Here is a 10,756-nt window from a genome sequence, read left to right on the forward strand (position 1 = left end):
CACACTCACACACATACACACTCACACACATACACACTCACACACATACACACTCACACACATACACACTCACACACATACACACTCACACACATACACACTCACACACACACTCACACACTCCATAGTGAACATTTGCAGGTCACAGGACAACTTTTAGGAGTCACTGCCTCCTTCCATGTGTGTCTGCCTGCTCAGCCATCTCACTGGGGCCTCATATCTCACTACGTAGCCCTGGCTGGCCTAAAACTCACCTCTGACCCGAAGTGCTGGGATCAAAGGCATGTGTTACCATGCCCGGCCCATAGAACTCTGTCTAAAGCACATTACTGTCCATGCTCACAGCTTCACTGAGATTGGATCCGCAGACCCAGACGAGGCTGTGACTGTTTCTGTAAGCACTTACTCCATTCTGGCTTCCAGCTGCCGCACTAGCTGTTTGTCCATGTGATGGCAGAAGAGGGGAAGCAGGTTCCTGGGGAAGGCTAGGGGCTCTGCCAGGGATGCTGTGGGCAACTGAGATATCTCCCACGCAACCAGAATCACCAAGTCTGTCCTGAGGGATGGAAGAGAGCTGCTGTACTATTCAGGAAACCGCATCCACCAGCAGCCACTGGTCCCATCCCCGCCAGCAATTGAGAGGTGACGCGCGTACATTTGGTACATACCTGGTAATGCCTATCCGGTCTTAATAACTCTAAGGAGTTAAAAGCACCACGCCCAGATGAAGAAACAGTAACAGGTGAAATGTCTCAAAGTTACATTGCAATAGACAGGTTTGTTTGACTCTAAAATTTAATTACTATGACCCTGTTCCCCATGGGAAACCAACATTGTAGGATACTCTGTGGGGCCAGGAGAAGATACAGTTCTGGGATGTCTTCTTCTCTGCCCAACTTCCTCCCTGGTCCTCTAATGTGCTATTCAGGATCTCTTTGGTCAGGCTTGCCCTGCACACCCAGTAATGTTGGAAAGTTTTGACAAGCCTTTGCCATCTTACCAGGCTGCGCAGTCACTGCTGGATTGGAGGGAAGAATCCAGGGACACCAGCTGCTCTCCATGACTCAGCAGGGCATAAAGCAGAGATATCCCAAACTGTGAGCGATAGAATAGACAGTTCAAGACAAAAGGGGGACAACCTAGCCATTTTGGGCTTCTCTGGTTTTGCTGGCTTCCTCCTGAAGGACAGGCTTGCGTGTGCAGATGGAGACCAATGCCACAAGTGTGGTCAGATTTTACATCTAAAAAAGAACTCACTGCCCTAAACTTTCCACAAGCCTTTGAGAGCTGACTAAATGGGGTTTGGGGGGATGTCAGTCAGTAGATGAGGAATGATTCGGGTAGTCTGTGGGCCACACTTTCAGAAGTACCACCTTCAGCAGAGAGCTACAGAGGAGATTGCACAAGAGAATTCACTAGCTATGAACACAGTCTGTCAAGTCTAAAGCGGCAATACTTACAGACTTGCTGTTGTGGACTGGAGTCAGAGTTCAATGCTATGGGAAGTGCCTAATTTGTCACTTATTTTGGATGCTCAGGACAAAGAAAAAGACTTTTTATCTCTTCTTTAGAAGAAAAACCTAATGTTATAAACGCATGGGATGTCTCCATTTTTTTTTCTCTAAAGGGTACACAATAAAAAGTTTTGAGACTTCTGGTGTGGAAGCGGTTACCACCAACAGTCACAGGGATTCCATCACAAAGATGTGGCACCCCTCCCCTGCCACACAGAGATCTCAGATAGTCCAAGCTAGCCTTGAACTCACCCTAAAGACAAAGGTGACCCTGAAACCCTGATACCCTCGTTTCTATTTTCCTTTTCAAGCATGCACCTCCACTCTCGCTTTGTGTGGTGCTAGAAACCGAAACCAGAACTTTGTGCACACCCCACAAACACTCCACCAACGGAGCCACACCCCCCCAATCAAGATGTGTACTTCTCTTTTCTAAATGCCAGGAGGTAAGAAGTCCTGTACTACACGCCATTCCCACTGTGGCATTCGCCACAAGTCTCACCACATACTGAGAAGCAACAGTGCCAGACGGTGTAGAAACAAAAGGAGAGAAGAGATGGGGAAAGGAAGAGAACAGAGAGGAAATGAGGGGGGGGAACAGCCATCCCCCCCCACACACAGCTCCTTGTTATCTTCCTGGGAGTGGGACCGAGGACCTGGTACTTAATAAGCTATGTCCAGATTATCCTGTGCTCCCTGGAAGGTTTTGAGACAGGTTTAGGGTGTCCTAATCCTCGCTGTGATGCTTAAGCTGATCTTGAACTCATGGTCCTTCTGCCTCAGCCTCCTGCATACTAAAAGTAGACCATGTCCAGTTCTCACTGGACACTGAGAAGTGCTATTGAAGATAAGATTTGTGTAGAGATGAGACTATCCTCTTTACAATTTCTAGTAGGCCACTGAGAAGTCATCTATGGGAGGCCTGTCATGGTGGCACATGCCAACATAAAGGTCATGAATTCAAGGTTATCCTTGGCTAGCTGGAGAGTTCTAGGCTAGCCTAAGCTATATGAGACCCTGTCTCCAAAAAAAAAAAAAAAAAAAGAAAGAAAAAAGAAGAAAGAAAGAAAGAAAAGAAAAAAGAAAAAAAAATCAACAAATCAAACAAAAAGCCATCTATGGAAAGAAAAGTGTCCCGGATATATTACCTGATTCTGAAGCACCACAGAGACTGGCCGCTCTGAGGTGCCAGGGGGCAGCAACATTAGACCCTGAAGTCCATGGAGGAGCTGATGGAAGGTCAAATAATGGATGTATTTTCCCAGAGGTTTGAATAGAATGTGTAGAGCCTACAAGAAAATCACTAAGCATCTCTCCCAACTCTACCACAGCTTCAACCCCTCATCTTTACCTCCAGTTCCTTCCCTGGCTGACGGGCTGTGCACAGCTTCGTGGTCCAGGTCCTCGCCAGGCCTACTACTGCTCATGACTCTCTATTCCTAATGGAGTCCTAGAATACTGACTTATCTTATGGTGGCTTTCTATAGGACGCCGCCGAGACCCGCCCCTCCTCAGAGGACCCTTATCTCCTCTCACGCTCACTCACACCTGCACGGCTGCTCACCTACTTTCCTCTCTCATCATACCTGAAGATGATCTGCTGCCGCTATGGTCGTTCGTTCTGTAACTTCCTTATTTGAGGGGTGGGCAGCACACTACTCTATCTCTTGCTGGCATCTCTATGAAGGGAGGGGAGATAGGGGAGGGGAAAGACCCCAAACCCATCGAGACCACCCTCTTTGCCACTCATTGCCGCAGTACCTGGTCAGCCATGTCCCTCAGGATCAGGAGAGGCAGATGGTAGGTGATATACAGGAGAAGGCTAACGGCTTGATCGTGGGGCAAGAAGGGGAGCAGCCGAGCCACCAGAATTTTCCCTTTCCTCACAGACAGCACCTGCAGAAGGCTATCTGCTGTCTCCCTACAGGGGAGAGAGGAGAGTGTTTTGAGACCTGTGCCAGGGAAGAAGGCTTCGTGCCAGCAGCCAGCCCCCACAGCCACTGAGCCTCCCTCCTCTTCTGAGGCTAAGGTGGGACTCTCTCATACTCACTCCAAGTTGTCCTGTCCCTGGGTCTTTAAGGCCTGAAAGAGCTTCTCCACCTGGTTGCTCTGTTCGCCCGAGTGGTAGAGCTGTGGAAACCCATCATTCTGGCCCTCTTCGATCTCTAGCAACTGAAGGAACACCTGGGAATTCGACAGTGGCGGGGAGGGGGGAGAGGTGGTTAATTGAGCAATAGCCCATCCTTAAAATTTTAGTCAAGAACATCCATCTCTCAGTGAGCTTATCTCACCTTCTCAATCAGGGAGAGTACTCGGAGCCTCTGACTGCTTGCAGCTCCCGTATCCTAGGCACAAGGGGTTCCTGGCCGTCAGTCACACCATCAGTGTGGCTGGAAAAGGCTAGACACAAAGTCTGACCGCGCTGCTTCCTCACCCGTATGTCACGATGTAAGAGTGTTTAAACCTCAAACACAAATGCATTCTAGACAACAGGGGCAGGGAAAATTCTAGGAAGATCACACTCTCCTACCTGCTCTTGAGTTCCATGAGACACAGCATCAATAGCTCGGCGAGGGCTAAAACATGTTGATACAGCTACCTGGCCCAGGGAACCCTCAATTCGTACCACTGCATAAGAGAGCCGGGAGAAGCATGCTTCTCTACAGGAACACCCATGCACCCAGATACCCAGCCCAAGCCAGCAGTCTGGCCCTACCTGACTCATAAATTTCTGCCTTCTGGATGTGAGGCGTGACCACCTTGAGAGACTCAGCCCTGTTCCTCTGCCCAAGCAGCTCTTTGTCTGCCTGTGTCTTCTCTAGCTTCTGATAGTACCCCTGAGGGTCCAGGGAGCAGGCAAAGGGTGTGGGTGTTTATAAGGTATCCTGAAGGCTCACAAAAGTGCACAGACATGGACAGGCCCACATTTCCAGGGTAGAAATGGGAACCTCTCAAAAGGATGGAGAGACCAGCCTTGGGTATTTAGAAAAGAGTCGATAACTCCATTAGACCAAAGCGTAGGAGATGAGGAAGGAAGGGGCTTGGGACACTAACTTTAGGAAGACGGGTTCTTTCTTGGAGTGACTGTGCCGGCACCTAATCAGATGTGGCCCCTAGGAGTTGGAGTGAGGGTCACAAGGCCCAGGAGTCCTAACTCATCTGGACAAGGTCTAAAGGTGGGATGAGGGGGTCGGGAGCTCACCTGGTAGTAATAATCGTCCAGGCGAGGGTTCTCACTCTGCAGCTGAACCATCTGCACCTTTATCACCCAGTCCTTCTCTTTTTGGGTCATGAGGTTAGCATAGGTGTCTGGCTTCAGAGACCAAGGCTTCTTGGCTAGGAGACTTTCAAGCCAGTAGAAACATCCCTTTAGGCAAGCCCTGCCACTGTGGCTTCCCAAGGTGATGTGAGCAGGCAGTGGAGTGTTCTTGGAAGGACTGGAAAAGGTGCAGTGTTGGGCAATGGTGATGGAGTACCATTATGCAGTAGGGGAAGATGGCTAGTCACAAGGAAATACCAGGTATACGTGCAGACTACTTCCCTTCAGCCCTGCTTCTCATCTAGGCCTTACCTCACGGTTTGACTCCTCTGCAGCAGTAGGGTCCTTTGGTGCTGAGGGTGAAGCTGGGTCAGATGACTGGGAAGGCTTAAAAGGAAATCAGCTGAGTGGAAAACTTCTGTCCTGCATCCCAACTGTCCATGCGTTCACCGGGTAAGCTTCAGTGAACATCTAAGGCAGCCTTGTGTACATACCTCCCCCCACAAAAAGCAGAAAACAACGCAATCCTCATTTCCCCATCCCAAGAAATGGTTCTCTGCAATTTGAATGCCGACAATCTGGGCACAATAGGCAACCTTTTGGCATGGTTGTTAGTAAGTCCTAATCTGTCAGGGTAGCCCACCTCTCTTCTTTAATTCCCTCGGGGCTCTGTTTCTTCAGCTGTGAGGGAGCAGAGACTGGACTATGCTTCCGATTTTTATTAGTGTATCTAAGTGTTTTTCTGTGGCAACTGATAGAAGGTAATGAAGGTGGTCCTTGGCCACCATGTCTTATGACCTATGGGAGGAACTCAGCCTGTCCTCATTGTGAAGCCTGTCGCTGATACCTGAGTTTAGGGGGCCACGGGGCCAAAGGGTTGTAGGACAGAAGAGGATCCGGTGAAGGCTGGTGAGGTCCCATGTGGCAGGCTGGGAAGCTGGCTCTTGAGAATGGAGGCTGGAAAGGAATTGGCCACAGATAGTCCAGGGGACAAGCGGGGGTACTCCACTGAGAGAGGCGTGAGCGCTGCCCCTGCTCAGGTCGTTTCCCTCTGGGTTTCTCACCTCCCCTCAGTGATTTCGCCCAGTGTTTTGCAAAACCCTCTAGGCAGCTGTGGAGACCGCGCTTCCTGCCTTTGACAGTTTGCCACCTCCTAGGAGATGCCTTTTCCGTCTTTGAGGATGGGGGAGGAGGATGCTTTTGAGCATCCTTTCTGCTTTTGTGTTCTGTCTTCAGCTACTGAGGGCAGGCTTCTCAGCATTTTTTTTTTCTGCCTCACCCAAGCCCTTAGCAGAGCTCAGTTACCTTATAGCTCTCCCTACGGGGTTTCCCAGTCTTCCATTCTTACACTATTAAGTACTTCATGGGCAGCCAGTGTCTTTCCTGCCCCTGAGTTCAGTACTTGATCATCTGCTGAGATATTTTATAATGGAGTAGGAATCTATTGTGTGTCCCGTTTCGTATGAGTGACAGTTGTTCCCGTAGCACTTATTAAGGTCATCCTGCACCACCTGTCATTGACCAAGCTCTTCTGCCTGGTGTGGCTGTCCACCCCACACCAATGCTTCACTTTGGACGCTTCATCTCCAGGGCAAGGAGAAGGGTAGACTGAACATAAGGAAGCAAGCAAGGGACATTCAACACTTCCAGGAATGGAAATGTTCTGCATCACTCAGTCACCTCCTTACAGGATAGAGACTAGACTCGACTCACCTGGCACAGAAAACGCAAGGAGGCCTGTGACATTCCCAGGGTACCAAGGGCCTCGGCTCCAGAGGGACCGTGCAGGCCTCTCTGGAACAGAAAGGAAGAAATGCCAGATTCGAACAGACCCCGCACTGTCTTTTGCTTTTTGTTTTCATGGGAACAAGGCTGGGGTAGCAAAGTCAGTTTTTCAGCAGCCGGGAGAGTAATAACCTGGCCTTCCCCTTCATCCTCAAGGCCAGGCTCCTTCTTCCTCCTGAGAAGAGGGCTAACGTTTCAGGGATAGGCTGCAGGAGGGCCAAGACACCTGGCTTATACTGGAAGTCCTTGTCTTTTTCCACTGGTTGTGTGAATGTAAGGGATCACATACTAGGCATGGCCTGCCAAGACACAAGGCTATAACAAAAGGGACGCACCAATAGTCAGGTGGCTATCTATGGGAGACACAGGACCCTGTGGGGTTTTGTGTCCACATGAACTCGGAGGCACACATGTGTGTGTGTGACTGTGTGTGGTGTGGAGGGAAGAGGAGGACCTCAGATGTTGGTCTACAGGCTTTTTCTACCTTTTTCTTGAAACAGGATCTCTCATTGGCCTGGAACTTGGCCATATAGGCTGGGCGAACTGAGCAAGCTGGCCTTAAGCTCCTAAGGTCTCTCTTGTCCCTACCTCCCATTGCACTGGTTAGGATTACAGGGACACACTGCTGTATACAGGGTTTACATGTGTTCCCGAGATCTGAACTCAGGTCCTCATATTTGCAAGGCAAGGACTGCAGTTTAGTGGCCTCCTGCCCCAGCCTTGTGGATTTTTGCTTGTTTGATTTTAGGGCACACTTGTGTGTGTGAGAGAGAGTACATGCACGCATGCCTGGTCTGTCTGTCTGTGCCTGGGTCTCTTTATGCAATCCGGACTGAGGACAAGTCATGATCCTTCTGTTTCCACCTCAGGAGTCTTAGTGCTAGGATCGCAGGTGTGGTGTGCACCACGGCACCTGGCTTCGGACCTGATTTAAGGTAAAGTACAGCTGCAGAAGCGTCAATGGGAGACAGGAGGAAGGAGAAGGAGAAAACCCCAGCTCAGCGTCATACCTGAAATAAACACTGGTAACTCAAAATGGGTCTTAAAGCAGCAGAGGTGACAAGAGGATTGTTGAGTGACAGTCTGTGAAGGAATGTGGGTGTTCAGGACCGCTCTCTCTAGCCCTACCTGCCGTGGTACTTGGGTATTTTGGATGACACTCAGGATGGCTGGATCCCCGAGATCATTCCTTTCCTCCTCCACATCTGGGGCCTGATCTGAACACACATCTTCCTCTTCATTCTCTTCTTCCACTTTCTCCAGGTGGAAGGCAGATACTGAGCCTTCTTCAGGAGCCAGGGGAACAGAGAACTTGCTTGGCCCCTGGTGTAAGTGCAGGCCTCGGGAAGAAGATAGCGAGAGACATTGCTGTATTAATGGTGTGAAAACTCTGATCTAGACAAGCTGATGCTAACTAGAAGCTCCATTCAGAAGCCATCTCTAGAATCATTTTTCTTTTCTTTTCCTTTTCTTTCTTTTTTCCCCCCCAGGGTTTCTCAGTGTATTCTTGACTATCCTGGAACTTGCTCTGTAGACCAGGCTGGCCTCGAACTCACAGAGATCCACCTGCCTCTACCACTGGGCTCTAGAACCATTTTTGAACACCACACTGTTTTAGCTCCGCCCCAGGACACTCCCAAATGAGCTGCCATTAGCCCTAGCAGCACTAAACAGATTCCAAACCCCTTCACTGCCCGGGGATCACTTCTAAATGGATACCACAGGCCTCTTTCTCCACCCATTCTTCCTAATCTAACAAGCCCTTCTGTTGCCTCTTTAAATGAGCTCATCTCAGCTGTCCCCATTCAGTGCAACTTAACCCTGTATGCTCCCTACCTTACACTGCACGCCTACATACAGTCATACAGCACTGTTAGAGCATTGCTGATAGTTTTCCCACAGCAGCCAGGAAAACAAAAGCCCAGACAACCCTGTCTCAGAAAGCTAGCCACGGCAGAGCTTTCAGTCACGGTACTGCGCCTGGTCTCTTAGCCACGTTGATGTGTACCTCTTCCCTGCGGCCTTCTGGACTTTTTCTGTAGACACTCGGCCCACGTGGTAAAACCTTCAAGACATTTCATCTCGGCAGCCTGGTGGGATTCCTTGCCAGTCGTGTCCCTCACTGATAGAGAAGCCTCTAGAAGGGAAACCTGGGACGGAGAAGAGACCCAGAGACCCTCTCTTCCTCGATAAGGATGGGCTGGCCCCTAAAACGTCCATGGTCTCCTTTCAGCACGGTGGGCAGAGAATTATTGACCCAAGGCTTCAAGAAGTCAGAGTCTGAGCTCTCTGAGAAGCATAAACCCCTACCCTCCTCCCTCCCACCTGATCAGCTCAGCCCCAAGGAGGGACAGAAGTTAGGGATCTGGCTAGGTCCTGGAAGACTACAACCAGCCACTGTCTGTGTACAGTGACATCCTGTTGCTTGACACCCACCACGTGACTGCTGCTGTCCTTCCCACGTAGGTTAGCCATGGCAGCCGGGGCCTGCTTGTTTCCCCTAGCTTTTGAAGACTCAGCTCTGCCTCCTGCTCACCTGTTAAAGGGCCAGCAGGTGTGGTAGCACAGGCCAGTGGTCCTCACTCTTGAGAGATGGAGACGGGAGGGTTAGGAGTTTAAGGGAAGTGTCAGCTACCTAGGAAACTTGAAGCCAGACTAGACTTCACAAGACTGACCCAAACAACAACAAAATAAGAAGAAACAAACAAGAAAACTCTTAACTGATTATAGGGCCCACACCTGTAATCCCAGCACTTGGGAGGCTTAGATTTAAGGCCAACCTGGGCTACAAAGTGAATTCCAAGTTAGTTTGTTCACCAGATTTTGGCCTTGTCTCAAAAGATAAAACAAAACAAAACAAAAACAAAAACAATAAAAGCAAAACAAAATCCCTCTTGAGTGGGTTAGAGAAATAAACTGTATATTTAACTAAGACTCTGAGTACACTTTGATGAGGCTGGCTGCAATTTTGTGGGCAAATGCTTAAAAAGGTGTCCTTTAAGGAAGGTTTAGGAATTTGTGATGAACTTTGCTTCCATTAGATACTCTAGCCTAAATAGGGAGGAAAGTTCTGGATGCATCCTGAGGAGGCTGCCACTGGGACGAGCATCCAAGGCTCCTCCAAGTCCACCTGAGGGTGCTTGAGCCTCACTGGGTTACAGCAAGCAGCTTACTCACCCAGCTGCCAATGGTGCCCTTAAGGGTGAGCCCGCCTTTGCACAAGACGGCACGGACTTACAGCGTCTTGGCTAGTTTCACAGAAAGAGCTGGGACTGTGGTATGTAGGTATGCATTTTACTGTAGGCAAAACACAATTATGTTTTCATGTCATTTGCTATAGACATGTGTGTGGTCTGGACCAGGGCTTTGTACACGCTAGCCAGGTGCCCAGCCACCTGAGCTCCATGCCCAGCACTTGGGAGGCCGAGGCAGGAAGATTGTCTCCAGTTTGCGGCCAGCTGAGGCTTTAGAGCTGGTTCAGGCCTGGGCTGCATAGTGAGACCCTGTCTCGAAGCAAACAAATGGAGGAGGAGAGGAGAAGGGGGAGAAACTAACTGTACCAAAAGACTCTGAAGGAACCGCAACCTGGCACAGAGATGGTTTTCTCCAGGGATGCCTAACAACTGTCCAACCTAAAAATAGACCAGTGCAGGGCTTGAATGATCCCTGTAGGTGAGGCTTATTTTTTAAGGACACGGGGAGTGACCTGTATTTTGCCTTCGCCTCAACCTCCTTAAATACTCACGTTATTGACTCTAGCATGGATTCCCTATTGCAATGTTACTCCCAGATGATTCGTGGTCTCTGGAGCATCTGTTATTCAGGTTGCAGCTGCCACCCGGGTGTGTCGTACTCCAGCCATGCCTCCCTCCATGTGGTCCCCAGGACATTGCTAAGAACATAATGATGACACCTCATCGTGAAGCTTAAAAAAAAACATAAATTTCACCTCAAAAAGTGAAACGACACTGAAGATATTTATGCCAAATTCCAGATAAAGCCAATAATTTAAGTAAATAAATCATTAAACATACTAAAAAATGGGAGACTGGAAAGACGCTCTGTGAGTAAAGGTGCTGCTGCCAAGCCTGATGACCTGAGTTCAATCCCCGGAGTCCCACGTGGTAAAACTCTTGACTCCTGCAAGTTTTTCCCCATCTCTTCACACATACACCAGGGTGTGAGCATGAACACACGT

General features: G+C 49.5%; 1 protein-coding gene across 1 annotated transcript; it reads right to left on the reverse strand.

Annotated features, from left to right (window-relative positions):
• Positions 1-431: 431 nt before the first annotated feature.
• Patl2 (PAT1 homolog 2) lies at positions 432-8,639 on the reverse strand. The gene is given in 15 exon segments (XM_041678744.1): positions 432-464; positions 466-556; positions 1,001-1,095; positions 2,663-2,803; positions 3,276-3,435; positions 3,565-3,698; positions 3,806-3,859; positions 4,045-4,142; positions 4,231-4,351; positions 4,717-4,951; positions 5,086-5,160; positions 5,621-5,730; positions 6,487-6,567; positions 7,687-7,898; positions 8,624-8,639. Coding segments are annotated over 15 exon segments (1,656 nt in total).
• Positions 8,640-10,756: the final 2,117 nt, after the last annotated feature.

This window comes from Microtus oregoni, unplaced genomic scaffold (genome assembly GCF_018167655.1).
Source record: "Microtus oregoni isolate MIOR12 unplaced genomic scaffold, Mior012 000031F_ref0000149, whole genome shotgun sequence".
NCBI classification, from domain to species: Eukaryota; Metazoa; Chordata; class Mammalia; order Rodentia; family Cricetidae; genus Microtus; species Microtus oregoni.